Consider the following 22173-nt stretch of genomic DNA (forward strand, 5'->3'; position numbering starts at 1 on the left):
AGGAGACTGATGTTCTTGTAAGAGCAGTGAAAGACAGAGAAGTTGTGTTGTATGGGGATGGGAGAAACCCACCCAAAATTGCGTCGGTTAAACATGCGTTGGTTAAACAGTTTTTTCAGTTTTTCAGTCGATTTTTTTTCCTGGTTCTTGACGGACAAACCAATTTGTCAGATGTCCTTATATACATATATGTCTTGCCACTATTGGGCAAACAGGTCTGATCCTTAATTACTACAATTAGCCTGAATAATTTGTAAGCTAGATTTATGCCTATTTTTTCACATCTTGGTGGCACACCACAATGATTTTCGTCATCTCATGTGTTAATATTTTTTTAGTGTAACAATATATGATTTGCAAAAATAACTGTTGCATCTGTGTAGATTACATGAGCAAAGTGTATGAGCGTTGTGCACGCTATACATTATGGTCAAGCATGCGTCCTTAAAATAGCATAATGAACAATGCGCAACGCGCCACTGACTTTAGACCAGGTTTTTCTGGTCAGTGGCGCAATTGTTTAATGGAACAGCAAAATAGCACCAGGGATGGTTTGCGCCGGAACACGCCTCCTTTTTTGCGCTTAACCACCCAGAGAGCACAAGTTCTTCTTCTGTGGAGGGAAAAGCACGCTTTGCGCGGGTGCAAAATAGGAATGACACATGCGTCGTGTACAAAGTCATTTGCGCTGGGTGCAAGATAGGGCCCCAAGAGTCAAGAGTGCAATTAATAAAAAGAAAAACTTAAGAATAGTTTGCAGTTTAAACAGCGAAAGCCAGAAGCCAAGTCTCACAAGGAGTTTGTAGGCCGCGCTCCCTCTCTCACTGTCCTGTTGCCCCGCCCTATCGTACATACAGTTGTCCCAACAGTTATACTGTTTTCAATGTCCATCCACGTCATTACTACAAGGTGGATGATTCTGATTGGTTCAGAGAAAATTCACGTCATGGTAAATTTCCACACATTGTCAGTAAATCAGATCCACGTCTCAATAGACGTGTCACTTGTTGACACTTTCACCCCGGAATTAGGCCTGTAGAGACCTTCCAGATCTGGAGCAGGTGCCAGCTTGCCCAGAACAACAAGTCCACCCATCTTAGGATGTCCATTCTTAACACTGATCTGTAACACAGAATACTGCGCACATACAAAGATAAACAGTCTCTCCAAGGTTGATAACATACTGATAACATGTGCTTTCTCTCAGTGAGAGGTACATACAATAATACAGGCAATATTCATCTTGACTCTTTAGTGTTTAAATAATGTTCAAATATAAAATAAATATAATACATTTAATGAAAGACAAATCCATATTTCATACCTGGAAGCCAGGCTAAGTGAGCATGCACTGTTTCTGCACCCATGGCATGTTAGGGGAGTGTAATACCTCCAAAATCCAAACACATCTCTTGGCCAGTGTCACGTTCTCTCAGTGTGTTACAGGCAGAAGGCAAGGAGAAGATCAATTCAAACAAACTTTATTAATACAAAGAAAGCCCAGACCAAACTCAGAACTAACATTAACAAGAACCGACTAGAGAAGACTGAAACACAGGCAGATATATACTGGAAGAAAACAAAGAGAGCTAATTAGGCAACAGCTGAAAACAATGACTAATCCAATAAGAAACCATGGTAACAAATAAACAAGCCAACTCAGGTAGGGTGAAAACAGAAAACCAAGTCCAAACACCATGAACTGTTACAGCTAGACCCCCAGTCACTCCTCAGAGACCAAATATACACTTTAGAAAACAAACAAGAAACATAAATCTAAATCATAAATGGAAAGAATCATTATAATAATATAGGAAGATAAATATTGATTAAGGCTTTGATTATGAATTTAATTAGGATATATGTGCAGGTATATTGAAGCTATATATTGGATTTCAGAATCCCCCTTTCACTGGTCAGTATCTGGATGGGAGACTGGGAAAACTAGGTTGCTGCTGGTAGATGTGACAGTGAGGCCAGCAGGGTGCGCTCACCCTGGGGTCCTAACGTCCTAGTACAGTGATGGGGACACTGTACTGTCAAAGACCACCGTCCTTCGGATGAGACGTTAAACCGATGTCCTGACTCTTTGTGGTCATTAAAAATCCCAGGATGTCCTTCGGAAAAAGAGTAGGGGTGCAACCCCGGCATCCTGGCCAAATTTGCCCATTGGTCTCTGTCCATCATGGCCTCCTAATCATCCCTGTCTGCTGGCTTAATCACTCTGTCTCCTCTCCACCAATCAGCTGGTGTGTGGTGAGCTTTCTGGCGCAATATGGCTCCCATCGCATCATCCAGGTGGATGCTGCACATTGGTGGTGGTTGAGGAGATTTCCCACTTCTAAATGTAAAGCAATTTGAGGACCCAGAAAAAGCGCTAAATAAATGTTACAAAATTCGCTAGCGCTCTGTAGAGCAGTTTGTCCATTTAGGGCTACAGTATAAACATGGCGGCAAAAAATGGCGACTTCACTGTAAGGGGACTCACTATGTATATGTAGATAGAAATGGCTCGTTCTAAGGTAATAAAAACATTACGGTTCATTATGTAAGACCTTTATACACCACTGAAAATACAGCTATGTACAGTATATTATATTGCATTTTTGTCAGTAGATCCTCATAAATATTACACAGCGCACCTGCAGTGTAAATTTCTCAGTATTGAAAATAGGACTATTTGTGTGTCCAGGTCCAATGTCTCCACCACGCAATCTGAGTATTTTTAACCACTCTGCAAATTCAGTATGGCTTCACTGGGAACCTAGTCCAGAGCCAAATGGAATTGTCCAGCACTACGGATTTAGAATACTTGAACTGAACACATACACTTTCAGATATCAGGTAATGCACACCTAAACACTAATGCACATCTATGTATATATGTGATTATGATCTTATATTTTTCTATGTGTGTTAATTAAACTCACATTGCCTCTGTTTGCCCAAGAACTCATCCGATGCGTCTACACAAGCAGAACTGAGTGGCTTCAGACCGCATAATTCCTATGAAATCAGTGTGTGCACATTCACTAGAGCAGGAAATGGGGATCAGTACAGCCTGCCTGTTATATTTACCACCAATGAATCAGGTAATACACACTCACACATCAGTCAGTTTCGCATGGTCCTTCAGAAATAATTCTAATATTCTAATTTGCTGCTCAAGAAAAATTCTGGTATCACTTTAGTTTAGGGTCCAATTCTCACTCTTATCTAGTTGTTTATTAGCAAGCGTATTACTAGAACATTGGCTGTTTATTAGTACTTATAAAGCACTTATTAATGCCTTATTCTGCATGAAAATATTTGACATCCCTTACTAACTATTAATAAGCAGAAATGTTTTATTTATTTTTATTTAAAGTTTATTGAGGCAAAAGACTTAGTTAATAGTTAGTGAGAAAACAGTACATCTTGATTTTGTACAAACGGTATTGCTTTTTTTCAGGTTTCCTTGATAAATAGAGATAAATAGATTATTTGAAATGGTAATTTTTGGAAAAATGTATACATGTACTGTAACTTTTGATCAGTTTAATGAAAAAAATATTTATAAAAGTATTACTTTCTTAAAAAAACATTTCTCAAAAAAAAAAAAAACGTAAAAAAAGAATTAGACCTTAATGACCTATGGCATTAGACTGCAAGATCCTTTGTGTTCATAATTGGATTTTTTATTTTCAAGTGTGTTTGTTATATCTGTGGTGTCTGTGTGTACTGTATGTTGCAGTGTCAGATGCAGTCGGAAATCTATCCTGCTCTGGACTGGATTGGAATTCAGTTTACATGGAATGGGAGCTTCCGATTCATCCTAATGGAGAGATCCTGCACTACCTCATTCGCTCTGGAGATCTGGAGGAGGAGGCCCATCCTCTTGCACTCACATACAGAGCGGTGCACAATTTCACTGGCCTGTCGCCTGACGTTTTCTATGTCATCAGCGTGGCTGCAGTTAATTCAGCCGGAATAGGGGAGGAAGCCAACTGTACGGCACACACTCTACCAGAGTCAGGTATTGTGGTGGTTGTAGTGGTTGCTCACATCTATGATTTAAAAAAACAATACTAAGTACTTTGGCATGTAACTTGCAACAGACAAGATCAGGTAGATTGTTTATTTCTCTTTCGACAGTTCCAGGTCCTCCTCAGTCGCTGACCATAATGGACGTTACCTCTGACAGTGTGTCTCTAAGCTGGCAACGTCCCGTCCATGTTCCTGGTCTTCTCAAGGGTTATAATGTAAAGATTAAGCAATTAGCAAGAAATTGTGAGCAACAGCAGAGCGAGGAGTCCTGCGTGGAGAGTGAATTTGTGGAGTGGGTTGAAGGAGAAACCAGCGGAGTCACGCTTTCCCCTCTGCTCAAATATAGAGAGTATCGTATGAGTGTAGTGGCCTTCACCAGGGCTGGGGCCGGAGAACCCTCACAGTGGATCCACACACAGACGCTCGCAGGAAGTATGTTGCACGTGTGCATATAGACATTCCCATAAAAAACAAAAGCGCAAATGAGATCTCTTTAATGTTTCAATGTTTCTCCTAGACAGCAACATGAGATTTTTGCATAAGTTTCCTGCTTCTCAGGTGTTTCCCTTGAGAAAAAGATCCCAACAATGTCAGATCTCATTATAAGCTCAAAAAAATGTCATTAAATTATTTCAAAGCACTACCCACATTTATTTGAATTCTATATTCTCACTGTATATCTGCAATTTAATTACTGGTAATTTAATTCGATTTTTTTATAGTTTCTGAAAAATTATCTAAAGGTCCATGCATTATAATTTCTCGTTTTCCCAAAATAATCAGCAATATATCTTGATGTATCAGTATTTTTGTTAATGACTTTTGTTATTTTGAGATCATTAAAGCAAGCCAGAAAGGAAAGTAATAATGCATGACCTCTGTGAGCTTCATTGTGTTTGGAATACATCATTTATCTTTCGATTCTGCTTTTGACACTTCAGGGGTTCAGGGGATCTTGTGAATTAGAGCTGTGTTTTAGTTTTATACTGAAAATCAATGGACTGTTGTTGAACCGCTGCCCAATCCATTAGCTTTCATTCAAGACATCTCTAGATCAGCATATTTTCCACACGTTTTTTTAATATTTGCCTTTTGCAGAGAGCTTTCTTTAGTCTGTGTGGGAGCAATATCATGGCTGTGCACACGTCCAGCTTAGAGGAGGGAACATTCATTAAGTCTCCTGAGTTTTTAAGCTTTTGTGGGTTGTCACATACATATAGCATAACAAAAAAACATCCCCAGGTCTTTATCTCTACCTCTCTACCTTTTTGTCGTAGACCCTGATGCCCCTCCTGGTGCCATCTCAGTGGTTTCTTCTGCCACTGGGTTAAAGATTCAGTGGGATGAACCATCGGTCATCTCAGGGCCCACCTCATACATCATTGGCATCACTGCTGTAAGTTCATAAACTTTAAAAAAAATTGTTCATCTGTTTACTTTCTGATAGTTTCTACTTCGATTTCTCTTTGTTTTCTTGCAGTTGGACGGTTCAGGATATAACACTAGCTTTGTGCGAAATTCAGACGAGATCAGGGCGGTGGTTGTCGGGAACCTGACTGCATTTACCCAGTACTCTATTATCATCACCGCCTTCACGGGGCAGCTTTCCAACGCTCACAGAGACGGCAAAGCATCTGAACCCGTACTCGTCAGAACCCTGGAGGATGGTGAGGACGTTTGTGCATGCTTGTTTCTTAGATACTTATTTGCACTTTTAGTGACATTCACGCTTGTGTTTTCCAGAGCCCAAAGATCCTCCCAAAAATTTGACATTGACCGTCATTCCCGAGGAAGTGACACGTGTTTATGTAACATTCTCTCCACCGGATGAGCCGAACGGAAACATCAGTTCTTACTATGTCGCCATCTACCGCAACGGACAACTGGATTTCTCCATCAACAGCCTGTCTGTGATCAGCAACCCTAATAATACCATGACGGCCATTATAGATGGACTGAAGGGTGGATTCAATTACAGCATAAGGGTGAGAATCAAGTGTGCCGTACGAGTTCTGAAAATGTAACCCGAAGCGCCTCGATTGCCCCCAGGTGACTGGATGCAGTATAGGTCATAAAACCCGCCTGCTCCGTGAAATGTCATGGGACATAGACAAACTAAACAATCAAGTTACACTTCATATACATGTCATTTTAGGCTGTTTTTATCACACTGATGTTAATTCAAGTGTTCGTTCTTTAAATAAGTTACTTTAGTTTCAGTTACTTATTTGATGCTATAAAAATGGAGGTGTGACGTTGTGATTGACAGCTGAGATTGGCAGCTTCTCTGAGTGATGCAGTCACTGAGGCACTAACGGACATTTTTCGGGAACTTCGGGAGGAGATTGGAGCTTTAACTTTAATCTCTACAGTTCCATAACGGTTTATTTCACAAAAAGTTGTTGATTGGGTGGGAGTGTGGGCGTGATCTTGATCGCGGCTCAAATTCGCACTCACTACTGTGCAGACTCAGACTCCATTTTGCTACTGCGCAAGATATTGAGACGCCAGTGCCATATTTGAACACTGGCGGCTTCAGTTACTTCAACGGAAGAAATTGAAGGCGCGTGACGTCCATCTTTTTTACATTCTATGTAGGAAACTAAAACCAACATTGTTGCTGTTTTCATACTTGGTTTAATTGCTTGGTTCATTTCAGCTCCAGCCTCTCCACCTGCACGCACAGTTCTCTTTCTTTTTTATATTGAACTGTGGTGTGTTTGCATCATCTAAAACCATCTAAGCACTTGCAGCGGCTATTTAAAACCGTATCTAGGTAACAACAGAGAATGCAGCACTAAAAATGGAAAGCAATATTTGCATCTCTCTTTTTTTATCCATGCTTTTTTTTACTCAAATGATGTAGTTGTTTTGCTGACTTCCACAATTAGGCCCAATGCATTTGTTTTCTGCTTGTTGCAGATAGCAGCTGTGAATGGAGCAGGTTTAGGGCCAAGTTCTGAGGTTCAAGTCACCACTGGTGTGAAAGGTATGAGAAAACCTAATACTTGAGTAAATCAGCTGCTGTATTTTGTTGAAGTGACTGTCACTTTAAGATCCTGATGGGTTTATTTAGCACCACCCAAGCCAACTAGGAAGCCACGGGCTGCTGTGAACAATGCAGGTGTCATCATCGCAACCTCTAAGACCATCACCATCGAGATGCCTGAATGTTTCTTCATTGATGACCATGGACCAATCCAAAAAGTCCAGGTCATAGTTTCTGAACCAGCAGGTATTAAAATCTGTCATTTTCCACTATATATACATTATGTCCTGGTTGCACAAACAGGGCTTAGATTAAGCCAGGATTAGGCTTTAGTTCAATTAGTGCATTTAAGTAGCTTTTTATAAATGTGCCTTAGAGAAAAAACATTACTGATGTGCATCTTGAGACAAAACAATGGCACAGACGTATTTTAAGATATGTCAGCGCAAGTTGTTTTCAGTTAAAACAGCTCAAATTTATTTAGTCCTCAGACTAGACTTAAGCCTTAATTCCGGGAGTAGATGTATTTTTAAAAAATCAGTTTACAGTACAGCAATAATGGCAACACACACTTTTTTGTTTTTGATAAGAAACCATGTTTGTAAAAAACAACAACAAAAAAAACAACAAAAAAAAATTTTTTTTATTTCTTATAACTTTTATTCACCAATGATGTGTTAAATTTATCAAAAGTGACAGTGAAAAGTTCTTTTTCAAATGAATGATGTTTTCAAATAAATATCTATTTATCAAATATATACACAATTTCCCAAAAAAAATATTAAGTAGCACAACTGTTTTTAAGAATTCATAATGATAATAAATGTTTCTTGAGCACCCAAAATAATGTCTGACCTTTTGTGTATGTTCAGTATATAGCTGGGCTATATATACACACAGAGGTGTTGTGTTGTGAACTTAATGTATGTTTGTACAGTATGTTCAAAATGTATTTCAATTATTTTAAATATAATTTTAAATGATATATATAACAGCACAATATGTAATTTCTGCCGTTAGAGGTCGCTTATTCAAAATAAAGGCATAGCAGATTATTGAGAGTTGTTGTTTTCACCTCTACAGCCGGTGGAAGAGAATCCGATGGGACTCGGTATATTCATGGATGAGCCAATGTATTGAAGATTTATTAACGTTACTGTAGTATAAAGCAGGGTGGGTCTGAAGCCACTGGAGCAGAACAAGGCCACTGGAACAATTTCTAATGAGAGACAAGTGCGTCACACGGCTCGAGAGCAGTGGGACTTTTATTATGCTGCAGACTAGTGTTTCTGCTTCTTCCGGTCATGCGTATGTAGGGGTAACGCGCTGCTGTTTTATCATATTAGATACATTAGCGTGTGTTGAAATTTATGTTATGCTACTCTGTAGTGCTCATCTACTAGGAGACACTTAATGCACACTACAGTAATCTAGATCGATATTAGACAAGACTAAATGTGTTAAAATATATAACAATGATTCGTTTTTTGACGATGAATGTATCCTAACAGTTGAGCACCTGTCTAATAAAACACATATATTAAAGCGTCTTTGGTGTTTCTATGGTTTCTACTAAATAAAACCGTAAATCGAAGGTAATACGGGTATGATGTCATTGATAGGCGAAATAGCTTAAAATAGCTGGTCACAAACAGGATTTTTTTCCGAATTATTTTATTGAAGCGTTTATTGTTAAATTGTTGTTCTAATGTTGATACAGTGATGGACTATGGTAATCTGTCCAACTGGAAGAGCGTTTTCCACCAACCTACTGCTCCGTACCTGACCGACGAGGGCTTCTTGAACCCAGGCTGCTTTATGAAATCAGAGCGCATGAGCCCAAACACCAACACATACATCATAGGAGCAGACGAGGGCTGCCTGTCTGAAGAGGCCAAGACTCTTTGTAACGGACCCCTCAAACCCAAAACTCATTATGTGTGAGAGACATATGCACACATGACTAATCTGAGTTGTAAATATCTTAATCCAGGGATCTTTTTAACCTGTTCTTTACTGCTTTTATTTTTGTATTGTAGATTCAAATTTCGTGCGACAAACATCCGTGGTCAGTTCACAGACTCGGAGTACTCAGAGAGGGTCAGAACTGCAGGTATGATCACAGTAGCCACAATATTCATTAATATTAGAACAACTGCGATTCTGACTCACATTTTGCCTCTTTCCTCTCTGATTTTCATTCTTTCAGTATTATTTTGTATATACTTTCAGTAAAAGGGATAGGTCACCCAAAAATGTACAGTCTGTCATTGTTTCCCATAATATGGACTTTTATGATACTAAGATATTCCATGAAAGAAAAAATGTCATAAAGATATGATTTATTATTATTTATTAATAATATTTAAAGGACAAAATACATTAGTGAAATCTAACATGTCCAGCAAAAGTACATATTAAGCAAGTTTAATCATTCTTGCACAGTGTAACATTCCTACATAGAACAAAAATATTAAAAAAACAGAAAATTTGCTTATTGCTACTTTTAAATTATTTATTTTATTAAATGTTAGTACACACCATAAAATGTACAGATGTAACGTTATATTATCTTAAGTATTATGCTTGTTATTATACCCTTTTCCCCAAAACATTTCAAATAGAAATATTGTTATATTGCCTCATATTCGCCTATAATTGCTACTTTTATTCAGCAAGGATGCATTAAATTGATGAAAAGTGATATTTATAGGCTTTTATAATGTTAATAATGATTTCTGTTTCCCATATTTATGTTCTTTTGAACTTTATATTTATTCATTTCCACAAAAAAAATTTAAGCAATACAACTGTCTTCAATATTATAACATTGTTAAAAATATATATATTTCTTGAGCACTGAATCTGCTTCTGAAGGATCATGTGACACTGAAGACTGGAGTAATGATGTTGAAAATGTTTTTGATTTTTTTTTTTGACGTCACCTGATTAAATAACATTAAAATATATTAAAGTACAAAATAGTTATTTTAAATTAAAATAATATTTTTAGATTTTCTAGATTTGTATCAAATAAATGTGTCCTTTGTAAGCATAAGAGACTTTCTTTTTTTATCCTTTTACTTTTTAACGGTATAGTATATGTACTTTTATTGATATAGATATATGTTCTGTAATGGTGGGCTCAATGAACAGCACATTTTATTGCGAACAAATACTGCTTCTGCTGTATATAAATATTGACTTTGATTTCAGATGATCGCCTGCTGACCAAAAATGAACAGATCATTCTTGGTGTCCTGCTGTCATTTTTCCTGGCATTGTTTCTCATTCTAATTATTTACGGATCTGTGCGGTAAGTTGATTGTTATTGTAGATAGAGGTTTAACAACATACTCAAATAGTATTTCCCAAAATTCCTCAGTTTATACAACTAGATTCACTCTCTCCGATCCCAGGATCCACCGCAGGCAGAAGGAAGGTGGGACATACTCTCCACGCGAGGCTGAGATTATCGAGACAAAGTTCAAACTGGATCAGCTCATTGCAGTGGCCGACCTGGAGCTCAAAGAGGATAAGATTAACCGGTGAGACATCATACATGAGCAGTGGGATTTAGTTACATGTGGTTATATATGCTTTAGTCTGTTCTCTCTGACTCACTAATTCCGTCATTGACTCAATCACTCACTGGTTCATTCTATCATTAATTCACTCATACACTTTCACTAATCCATTCAAACACTTCAACACTTACTCACTATCATCTGTTCTCAGGTATTCCTCCTTTTTCTTTAGAAGGAAGGAGATTTTTGTCATCCAGTAAGTAGACAGTGATGTTGGTATTTAGCTGATGCATGACATTAGAGGGTGTGAAGTATTAGTCTTTTCATTCATTTTAATTTTAAAGGGCTTGTGAACTGAGAAATCAACTTTTCCTTGATATATAGGTAATGATAATATAAGAATATCATAAATTACATAGGCCTACATGGAGCTAAACCGAAATGACAGTGCCAAGCAATAAACATGCCCTCAGAGATTATAAAATATTGTACAGTGCCTGTGTAGAAGAACAGTCACGGCATAAGCTTCCTTCAGATTCCAATATTAGGAATGCGGTTGAACTTTATTTTTAGTTCCAGGTCACGTGAGTAAGACATTGCATGTTTGTTTGCTTCATTTCACCTCAGATTCTTTTCTATACCAGACTGGATTTGCAGAGAGAATGAGATTAAATACAATGCTTTGCCTTCTATATTGGATCCGACAGGAATGGTGCTACACACTTATGCGAGAAAAAAATAGTTTTTAAATGTGACAGTATTGCATTGTTACAGATCATTTGATATTTATTGTGTATGTCTAAACATACGTTGTTCACTCTCTTGACATGATGTTTGAAAGGGAAAATGCAAATGCGGAATTTTTATGTGTGTGTTAGTGATGCGCAGTATATCCCGATCGGATGGGCCAAGTAATGAATCAATTGTGGGTGGATGAGAGTATAGGGCTGGGTGATATATTGAATATTAGCGATAATATCGCAATAATTTTGACAACAATGTAAAATGTTTAAATATTGTGAATAGCGAATATTTCAAATTCAACCGTACTTTTCCAAAGAACGTTACCAGATAACGCATAGTGCATAGGTCCGCTTCCACCGTTCTCTAAACATTGGAAGCAAAAGAGTTAAATATATTCATGCAGCACACTAAGAAACAGAAACATGCTTGCACGAGAGAAATAATAGCACACCGCGGGATGTGCTCGCGCTGCTGGACTCTGACCTGAAGCGCGCGCACAAGCCTTGCAGACAACATGCGATCGCAATTCAGTTATTTCGTGGATTATTGGGTTTGGGTTTCAATGGTCAAGAATAAGTAAAAATTTGAGTCCTGGCGAGTATTCAGGTAAACACAGTCAGATATGTCTTTAGTGAACGTATACAGTTGAGGTAATTAGATCCGTGCAGGTCTTAAGCCAGACCTAATATTCTGTGTGATTAATGTTTATCAAACAACAATGAAAAATAGAAAACCAGCCCATGCTTGGCTATAACTTTAATATATTTATTAAGAATCAGTGTAGCCTATAGTTCATTTATAGAGTGTAGAGTAAGCAGTAGATATTTTTATATATATTTCATTGTTTATTACATGTTTTACTTGCTACAGTTAAATAGACCTATAGCTGAAAAATAAAGCACTGTTTTTGTCATATTGTTTGTAATTTGCATGTTTTACTTATTTTTAAAAACAAAGATAAAATTAAAAATCTATATTGTAATTATAAAAGTACATTTCAAAAATATTAAATTTCTCGTATCATTAAAATAAGATTTTGGTCATCCCAACCCTGTAACATAAAAATGTTGTATTTAATTTAGTTCTATCTAAATAGTTTTTGTTGTTTTTGATAGAGGCAAAAGAAAATGCAGTTTTTATTATTTAAAAGCAATTGCAAACATATCGAGATATATCAAATTTAAATATCATAAAAATGTTTACAATATCAAGATTTTTTTTTTGATTATCACCCACACTGTAAAAAATTATTGTTGGTTTTTGTTGGTTTAACTTAAAAAAGTAAGTAACCTGGTTGCCTTAAAATTGAGTTTATTGAAATTAAAAATTTGAGTTGATACAATGAAGGACACTTGTTTAATAAATAGAAACTCAAAATATTATTGTATCTAAACCACATAAAAAATTTGATAAATCATGAAAATAGCACTATATGGCATGTTTCACTGCGTCATCAGAAATAAAACACACAAAATTACCCAATACACTTATAAATATTTTAATAATATTTTATAAAGGTTGTCGAATCTCAAAACAATGTTCATTGAATTAACTCAAAAATGTAATTTCAATTAACTCAAAAATTTAAGGCAACCAGGTAACTTTTTTTCTAAATATTTTTTTACAGTGCAGCCCTAGATGAGAGATAGTGTACTGACGGGGAGTCAGAACGCATTATAATATGCAAAACTGTTATCCAATCATAGCAGTTACTTCCAATTCTCCAGTGCGGCACGCACATAAAAACCGAGCTCAAAACCAGGGTAGAATATAGTCTAGTACGTATTTTTGAATGTAAAAACCATGCAAACGTCATAAGTTGACCTCTGACAACAGTATAACATTTATTAAAAGCAGTTCATGACCCCTTTAAATGTTTTATTTTTCCAGTTGCATGTTGTGCGGTTAGTTCCTGGAAGCTGTATCTGTTTTATTATAAATGCCTATCCCAGAGTAAATCATCTCCCTTGCCATAATTTGGGGCTGTTCAGTTTCATAATGCTCTCTGTGGTTCTGCTCTGCTTTGTGTATTTCTGCCTGAAAGATCACATAGAGTGACTCTCCAATTCGTTTTATGTTTGTGTGTCTTCGTCTAATTAGATCGTGTAGTGAACTTCACATAGATTCATTTCTTATTTATCACTGGAAGTGAAAAAATAACCTAATTTTTTCAGTCCAAGGCCAATTTCATAATAATTCTCTACTGTCTAATATTCCAGGCTGCTAAGTTACAGGAAATCTCTCAAGTAAGTGCAGGATATTTTATGGATTGATTAATGTTTATCTCGTTTATTTGTCTATTATTGTTCAATAAACGTTTAAGTCTCAGATTTTTTAATGGTTTGTTTAGAGGTCATAAGATAGTTCTGTAGAAATAATGCTTGCTGCAGTGGTAATAATTCTTAAGATGATATTTATCTATGGATTTATTGGTATTTTTATGCTCTCTTCATTGCACATTTGCAGGCCAATCAGTAAGAAATCATTTCTTCAGCATGTGGAAGATCTTTGTGCCAATGACAATGCCAAGTTTCAGGAGGAGTTTGCTGTAAGTTTTAGTGATGATGATGATGTGTGTGTGTGTGTGTCTGTGTAGGCGGGTGAGAGAAAAAGAAAGCACTAGTGAACTGTAAAATGAGTTTCAGTAACACTTCATTCTGATTTGGCACGTAGGGTTATGTGCTCAACGGTGTATATCTTTTTGGAAAATGTATTCCGTGGTTGATTAATTTTCTTCCTGGTTTGTTTCATAATTGTATTTTTTCCGCTGTGTGTTTCAGGAGTTGCCGAAGTTGCTTCAGGATCTGGCCACATCAGATGCTGACCTTCCCTGGAATCGCTCCAAAAATCGCTTCACAAACATTAAACCCTGTATGACATTTTTTGAATTCTATCCTTATTTAGTAGCTCTTATGTCGTTTCAAACCTGTATGACTTTCTTTGTTTTGTGTAAGACTAAAGGAGACATTTAACAAAATGTCCATGCTGCAGTATTCCATATGAATAATACAATGATTACATAGTGTCAGAATCCCAAAAAAGGAGAAATCCATGACTTGTGCTTCACTACCATTCAAAGTATGGGTTGGTAAGATCTTGTAATGTCACTTAAGCTCACCAAAGCTGCATTTACTTGATGATAAATTCAGTAAAAATAGAACAACTGTTATCTATTTTAATGTATCTCGTTACATTTTCAAGTTACAATCTAAAGTTACATTTTCAGCATCCTTACTCCAGTCTTCTGTCACATTATTCTTCAGAATCATTCTAATATGATGATCTGCTGCTCAAGAAATCTTGTTAAAGATTCTTTAATGAACAAAAAGTTCAAAACAACAGCAGATGGATGGATGGATGTCACAGTTATCATACTGCTTTAGAAAAATTGGATTGCGGTGAAAAGTCACATGAACTATTTTTATAATTCTTTTATAGAGTTCTTTTGTCATTGGGGTACAATATTCTTTATGCTATATGGAAAAGAGCATAACTTTTACTCTATAAAGTCACGCAGGTTCTGAACGACATGAGGGTAAGAACATGCCGGCAGAATTTAAATTTCTGAGAGAACCATTTCTTTCAAACTTACTAGGCTTTCTTTATACAAACCTTATTAACACGTATTTTAACATGTCTTTACAGATAACAATAGCCGAGTGAAGTTACTGTCTGAGCCAGGAATGCCGGGGTCTGACTACATCAATGCCAGCTTCGTCTCTGTAAGCGCTCGAGAGCTGCCCACATATCAGCTGTCTCTCTTTTACACTGCGGGACAACTTTAATTGAATTTTTGTGTCTTGTCTCTGTGTCTCAGGGCTATCTGTGTCCTAATGAGTTTATAGCCACTCAGGGTCCTCTGCCTAGTACCGTCGCAGACTTCTGGAGGATGATTTGGGAGACAGGGACCAAAACTATCGTCATGCTCACTCAATGCTTTGAGAAGGGCAGGGTGTGTATGTGTGTTTGAACAAAATAATGTACTGTAGCCTTTAAATATATGTCTGTATACTCTTGTATGGTATATAATCTTCTATATAAGGGTTTTACAGTTTGTCCCTCTTTTTTTTCTTCCTGTAGTTCTAATGCCACAGTCCAACAAATGGCATAACTTCTTTGTAATACACTTCCTTGCTAAAATATAAAGGCAGATATATTTAAAATATTTATTGTTCACTGTATATAGATTTTAACATTAAAAATATATGCTCATTTGTGCTGTGAAATATTAATTGTATTTACTAATTTATTTATTTAATTTGTTTATTTATACATTTTAATATATACATTTCATTTACTTATTTGTTTATTTATTTATTTATTTAATCCAGTGAAAATATAAATATAGAAAATAGTCACTGTCTATTAATTTTCTAGCCATCATTATAGTGTTCAAACTTAAAACGCCATGGCTGTTAATTGTAAATGTATAATTGCGATTTAATCTCCTGTTTTTCAGTCAATCTTTAGTCAACACAATGAATAATATCAGTAATAATATCAGATTAGATTGGTATATTTTTATTGTTTATTTTTTACATTTGTTGCACTATTTTTACTTTTAACACTTAAGTGTAACAAATGGCAGATACTGTTAATTAATTACAATCTTATTATTTAATTTTCCTATTCATTTTTAATATAAAGTCTATATGACTCATTTACATCCAGAGCGCTACTAAAACACAATGAATACATAAATGTGAAATACATAAATGTTTGACTGTGATCTGCTGTAATATATGTGTAATATATACACATTCTCTATCTGTACATTTCAGATTCGTTGTCATCAGTACTGGCCAGAGGACAATAAACCTGTCACTGTTTTTGCTGACATCATAATAACTAAACTCACAGAAGACGTGCGCCCTGATTGGACGGTCCGGGCGCTCAGAGTGGAGAGGGTAAACAAACTTTACATTGTCAACGTTGTCATTTTTAGCTTTCAGTTCAACTATGCCATAGCAGAGCAACTGTTTAAGAGAATCTTGTTGAGCAAGTTAGTTAAAGTTGCTATAATACTAAAGAAAACCCTGTTGCCCCTGGAGTAAAGAGGTTTACTAGTGCCACAGATATGTATGTACCATGGGACCGCACTCTTGCATCTGTTGATTGAGTATTTGGGTCTGCATATGCATACTTGAGTATGTTTGTGGCCTTACTCTGAGTCCTAACATTGCACAATAACGCAAACACACATAGATGTGGTTGGTTGAATGGATAGATATTTAGTCCCCAAGGACACATTTAGCCCTCTCTCTCTCTCTCTCTCTCTCTCTCTCTCTCTCTCTCTCTCTCTCTCTCTAGCATGGCAGCTACATGATTGTTCACCATTTCAACTACACCTCATGGCCAGAACACGGCGTTCCAGAGTCCAGCTCCACACTCATTCAGTTTGTGAAAGCAGTCCGCTCTAACAGAGGCCATGACAACACAACCATCGTGGTCCACTGCAGGTGTGTGCTATCTGCCAGATCTTGAAGCTTTTCTCTACAGTCCGCTTCTATGTTTGAGCGGATTCAGCCTGCATGCAAGCCCCGCTTTTGCCTCAGAATAAAAGAGAAAGCTAATTACAACTTCGTATTTATTTTTCACATCTGCAACTTTTTTCTAGTATTTGCAACTTAATGTCATAATGCGTCTTTATATTTCACTATTTGACTTTATAGCTTATAACTACAAAGTTATTTCTCATAATTGTCTCTATTTGTACTCTCACATTGTGCCTTTTTTTTTTTTACTATTCTTATTTCTAAACTTACAAATACCTTTTTTAAACACTTAAATGCATTAAAGTTTTTAGCAATCATATTTGGGTCTTTAGTGACCCTCTATCTAACACTGATGGCTCTCTACCTTTTGCGATAATATAAAACTCTTTTGATAAGAGTAACAATTACAGAAGAATAAAATAGTTTCTTTGTTACCTTAATAACTTGAAAGGGTTCAGTTTGAGCAGATGTTTTATACCATCATCACTGTCCTCATCAGAGCTAGTTTCCCAACATTCAGCATCTGGGGCATATTCACAATCTCAAACATATCAAAACTATAATTTTCAACAACAACAAAAATCTTCAAAATCTATATTTTGATCACTGACAGGTTCTGCACTAGATCCAGCATCAGGTGACAGTGACACTAATATTTGGTTGCGTTCAGGTCTTGCTCTGCTGTTGTTATGGGTGTGTGATGCAGCAGAGACGAGGCGATCCAGGACTTCCAAACAGACAGGCTTTATTGAAATCAAACAGAACAGAACAAAAGGATTATAAATACACACACTGATGACAGACTAAAATGAGGGGGACAGGTGACACAGATGATAATTAACTAAACACAGCTGAAATGGACTAAACTAACTAGGGTTGCTATGACAACAGAAAAGTGGCGGGAAACAGAACAAAGGAACACGTGACAAGTGAAATCAGGAAGCAAAACACAACAAAAACAGACTGGACATGTAACAGCTGTAAATCACTGAGCCATATTAAGTTTTGCTGATGATACTTTCTTTTCTTTTTTCTATTATATTCTTCCTATCCTAATTGCACTTATTCAGTCATCAAAGATTCAGTTATTGTTGTTCAGAAAAAATATATACTTACACTGTTACACACCTTGGGTCGTTAGTGGCCATACACAATTTTTACAAAAAATGAATGGAAAAACAGGCATTCTTTTATCATTTTTTCCTGTTATATTGTTTATAATTATTTGATTAAGGAATACTAAGAAGGTTGATATTTAACTTTAAAAAATGAATGAGGAGGAGGGTGAATAACGTCCTGGGTCACTGAAGACTGGCGGTATAAATTTGAAGGGAAATGAAATGAAAATGTTGTCATTAATGACTCACCCTAATGTCGTTCAACACCCGTAAGACCTCCGTTCATCTTCAGAACACAGTGCTGCTATGCAACTTTCCGTCCACTTGAGGGCGCCTATTCAAAACAAAGGCATAGTTTGATGACGCCAAGTTTGAGCGCAGCATCTTGGGACATGTGGTCTTCAACACACAGCCGGTGGAAAATAGGACTCGGGCAGAAATCACGATCATGAATGCGGTTATTAACGTTACTGTAGTGTAAAGCAGAGCAGGACCGAGTGTTGTGGAGGTGAGCACGGCCGCTGGAGCGATTGCTATACAAATATCTGCGAGCGAGCACTGGGACATTTATTATGACGGGACAGGACACAGTCACCGGGCGCGCGCACTATTTCCGCTTTTCCGGTCATGAGTATAAGGTAAAGCAGCTCTGTTTATCATATTATATACATTTAAGTGTGTTTAAAATGATATTATGACGTTACTCTGTGCGTTCACTCGGCGCTGCTGTGACTCGTTCAAACTGCCAAGAGAAAAGCGCTTCTGCAGAATAAAACCGAGGGTAATGCAGATATGACGCAATTGACAGGCGACTCCCTCAAACGCTATGCTGAAACGTCCCAGGTCATTGGTTAAAATAGCAATTTTCTAACAATGTACAAATATAAACATTTGGGATATTGAACGCAAACGGTCGCAAATGCGGACCGTCGCGAACGTTTGAAAACAAACACGTGTATTATCGATGCTTCAAGAAATTCCAGCTAACCCACAGATGTCACATATGGACTACTTTGATGATGTTTTTATTACCTTTCTGGTCCTTCTGGAAAGGGACAGTATAGTGTGCATACGTTTACAATGGAGAGACAGAAAGCTCTCGGTCTAAATATAAAATATCTTAAACTGTGTTCTGAAGATGAACGGAGGTCTTACGCGTGTGGAACGTCAGTAGGGTGAGTCATTAATGACATCATTTTCATTTTTGGGTAAACTAACCCTTTATGGATTCATTTTTAAAATAATTTGTTTTCGTACAACTGACCTGTGTTTTCTTACTATCATTGAGATACTATTATAGATTTTATTATTTTTAAAGTAGTTTATAGTTTTATCTTTTCTGTTTCATTTGAACTTTAGTTAAATATTTTGTAAATTTGTTGTATTTTTTCACTTTTAATCGCCTTTTTAAGTGTCTATATATAGTTTTTTATTCTTATATTTATTTAGTACACAGAGATAAAATTTAAATAAGAAATGCATCCTTAGTTATTACATGAAATAAAAATCTATCAGTATATCAGTTGATGGTTTATTTGTAAAGTTTTTATGGTTGTACCTTCAGTTTATCATGTACCTAATGTCTGTATGTGCAGTGCTGGTGTGGGCAGGACTGGGGTGTTTATAGCCCTGGATCATCTCATTCAGCATTTGAGGGATCATGACTTTGTGGATATATACGGGCTGGTAGCAGAACTGCGCAGTGAGAGGATGTGCATGGTGCAAAACCTGGTAAACCCATTCAAAAACTGACAGATTTCACTCTACGTTGCAAAATGAATTGTGTGGAGGAGTATGAGATGATCATGTTCAGATGTTGATAATGTCTTCCTCTGTCTCAGGCTCAGTACATGTTTCTGCATCAGAGCACTCTGGATCTGCTGTCTGCAAAAGGAAACAGTCAGTCCATATGGTTTGTAAATTACTCAGCCCTGGAGAAGATGGACTCGCTGGATGCGATGGAGGGTAAAATATATCCTACAATCAATGAATTGTGCAGTGCGGTGAAGGCTGGTGGTTAAAGATCTCTCATTCTTGATGGAACCCTATTTTGTCACGTTTGTTCTCTCAGGTGATGTAGAATTGGAGTGGGAAGAGACAACAATGTAACGGGGACACTGTCTATCTGATGGTTGTGAGGAGACATGGAGACCATACACAGATGCTGGGACTTTGGAGACTGGGGCCAAACACTGAGCAAAGGATAAACCGAGGAATAAAAGTGACTCAGAAGCTAACTCAAATATTCTCACCTAAATGGATTGACTCTGGTTCACAATCTCTCATTTACATCCAGGAGACGGTCTCATCCATCAAAGTTTTTCCCATAGTTCTTGTCTAACTTCTGTAATTATTTTATATCTACCTACTGTAGAATATGGTACACTACCTACTTATGAGATCAAACTCCAATGTATGTTCTGGAGAGAGTGTGGATATTTAGCTATCAGGAGGAGAAAACTAGGTTTTTGTAATATCATATAGTCAAATGTATTATTAAATGCAATTATTAGGGATGAGAGTCATTACTCATAAGGAGTTTAATTATTCTGGTTCCAAAACGATTGCTTTTAATGATCTTTTGGTGATTTTTTTGTTGTTGTTAAAGTTATGAGATCATTTTCTGCAGAAGAGTATTTTTAATCACCTAGCCTACATCCCTCTTATTCTTCCAAGAAATTAAATATATAATGTTCACACGTCCATACCAACGGACAACATCTTACTTGCGTTCTATGAACATAAACAGCTTTAAAGCAGCATTGATTTTGAATATCTGTTCATGTTTTATCTGCTGGAAAAGTCGTCCTCAAACACAATTTTAATGTCCACATCAAGGGACAAAAACATTTATAAGTTATACAGTTTGCCGCTATAAAAAGAATACTTACTGCGCGTGATTACAGTTAAGGATTTTGATTGGCTGTAACCAGAAAAACGTGATCAAGACGATATCATTCCACTGCGTCGTTGACGTTATTGTTGTGTTCTGTTCTGGTTGTGTTCTGCTATTAGAACGATTTAAAAACCTTGTGGTTATATTTATCGTTCTTAGTGTGAATTGGACTTTAGTCTAGATAGTTTGAGAGGTCTGGCATGAATGATAATTACCCACAAGGGGGAAAAAACTGCACTTACTGTTTCATACAGTAGTTGTGTCGTGTATGTGTATGAATATGTTTTTTGAATTAATAACTGTGACGAAAGATTCTCTTCACCATCATCTTTGAAGTTTCATTGGCGCTTTTTAGTTATTAAGTTGGAATCCTTTTTTTCCCAATCCATATAGCTGGGGCAAGGTAACTCATGCTCAGTTGTTCATTCATTTGTAAATAATAACTTGATTGATAAGTCGTTTATTTGTCTTTTATTGCTTCATTTGTTCATGTTACACAGGTAGGCTACTGAGTGAGGGCAAACCAACTTTTGTTATCTCCTAAAATTGTAAAGCTCTTTCAGAAGTTATCTTTCTTTTGCATAAGTTATTATCAAGCCAAATGAGTGTCAGGAGATGAATTTGTTGTGTGTATATTTGGAAATGACCAGTATTTGTGTTTTGAAATAAATATATAAATATTGTTTTTGCTTCTGAAGATCACTGACATTTTTGACTATCATGATTTTTTTTGAATAGTTCAATTATGATCTGTTCTTCACACAAAGGCAAAGCTATCTTATGCACCAGCATATTGTCCTCAAGTTGAGTGGAGTGCTTTTAAACTATTTTTATGATAGGCCTACTTTAATGGCGTTTTTGTCAATTTGGAACTCGTATTACAGTCCCTTTGTAACTGTAGGGTTTTTTTATACTGAAAATATTTAGCTTGATTTTTGTCATAAATGCACCTTTTTTTTGATGAACGGCCGCGTTACAGTTCCATTTATCACTTCTCCAAATGATTTCAGTTCATTTTATCTTTATATACAACATCAAAAGAACCAAAACCCACACTGAACAAGAAAATAAATATAGTAAACAGGAAAAAAGAAAAAATTAGTTTCATTTTCAAAAATTATGTTTAAATGCTCATAAAATTACTCTCTCCCTCTTTCTGCTCTCCCACTCAAACGCACACACATAGGCTAGTATGGACACACACTCGCACAGAAATGTGATGTCAGCTCTGACGATGTTATCAGTAAAATGGTTTAGCAACTTAAAAGCAACACCATTGCATTTCTCCCCTGCGAGATACAGTGTCGTAGTAGAGGCTGCTGTATTAATAGACTATTAGACTACGCTATTGAAATAGACATATATATATATATATATA

General features: G+C 36.5%; 1 protein-coding gene across 3 annotated transcripts in view; it reads left to right on the forward strand.

Annotated features, from left to right (window-relative positions):
- The window catches only part of ptprq (protein tyrosine phosphatase receptor type Q), a 110515-nt gene extending 89755 nt beyond the window's left edge, over window positions 1-20760 (forward strand). Inside the window, exons 35-58 of one of the 3 annotated variants that reach the window (XM_067420003.1) lie at window positions 2693-2844; window positions 2951-3092; window positions 3734-4015; window positions 4135-4458; window positions 5304-5422; window positions 5507-5693; window positions 5770-6011; window positions 6949-7015; window positions 7103-7261; window positions 8736-8955; window positions 9055-9128; window positions 10232-10331; window positions 10435-10563; window positions 10754-10798; window positions 13506-13532; window positions 13753-13834; window positions 14067-14157; window positions 14932-15008; window positions 15104-15238; window positions 16068-16193; window positions 16597-16745; window positions 19495-19630; window positions 19741-19864; window positions 19971-20760. In XM_067420003.1, the coding sequence (XP_067276104.1) occupies window positions 2693-2844; window positions 2951-3092; window positions 3734-4015; window positions 4135-4458; window positions 5304-5422; window positions 5507-5693; window positions 5770-6011; window positions 6949-7015; window positions 7103-7261; window positions 8736-8955; window positions 9055-9128; window positions 10232-10331; window positions 10435-10563; window positions 10754-10798; window positions 13506-13532; window positions 13753-13834; window positions 14067-14157; window positions 14932-15008; window positions 15104-15238; window positions 16068-16193; window positions 16597-16745; window positions 19495-19630; window positions 19741-19864; window positions 19971-20008 (3227 nt within the window). In that variant the 3' untranslated portion in view covers window positions 20009-20760. The remainder of the gene's footprint in view (window positions 1-2692; window positions 2845-2950; window positions 3093-3733; window positions 4016-4134; window positions 4459-5303; window positions 5423-5506; window positions 5694-5769; window positions 6012-6948; window positions 7016-7102; window positions 7262-8735; window positions 8956-9054; window positions 9129-10231; window positions 10332-10434; window positions 10564-10753; window positions 10799-13505; window positions 13533-13752; window positions 13835-14066; window positions 14158-14931; window positions 15009-15103; window positions 15239-16067; window positions 16194-16596; window positions 16746-19494; window positions 19631-19740; window positions 19865-19970) is intronic. The other 2 variants (XM_067420004.1, XM_067420005.1) reach the window with 2 other exon arrangements.
- Window positions 20761-22173: the final 1413 nt, after the last annotated feature.

Source organism: Pseudorasbora parva, chromosome 16 (genome assembly GCF_024679245.1).
Source record: "Pseudorasbora parva isolate DD20220531a chromosome 16, ASM2467924v1, whole genome shotgun sequence".
Taxonomy (NCBI): Eukaryota; Metazoa; Chordata; class Actinopteri; order Cypriniformes; family Gobionidae; genus Pseudorasbora; species Pseudorasbora parva.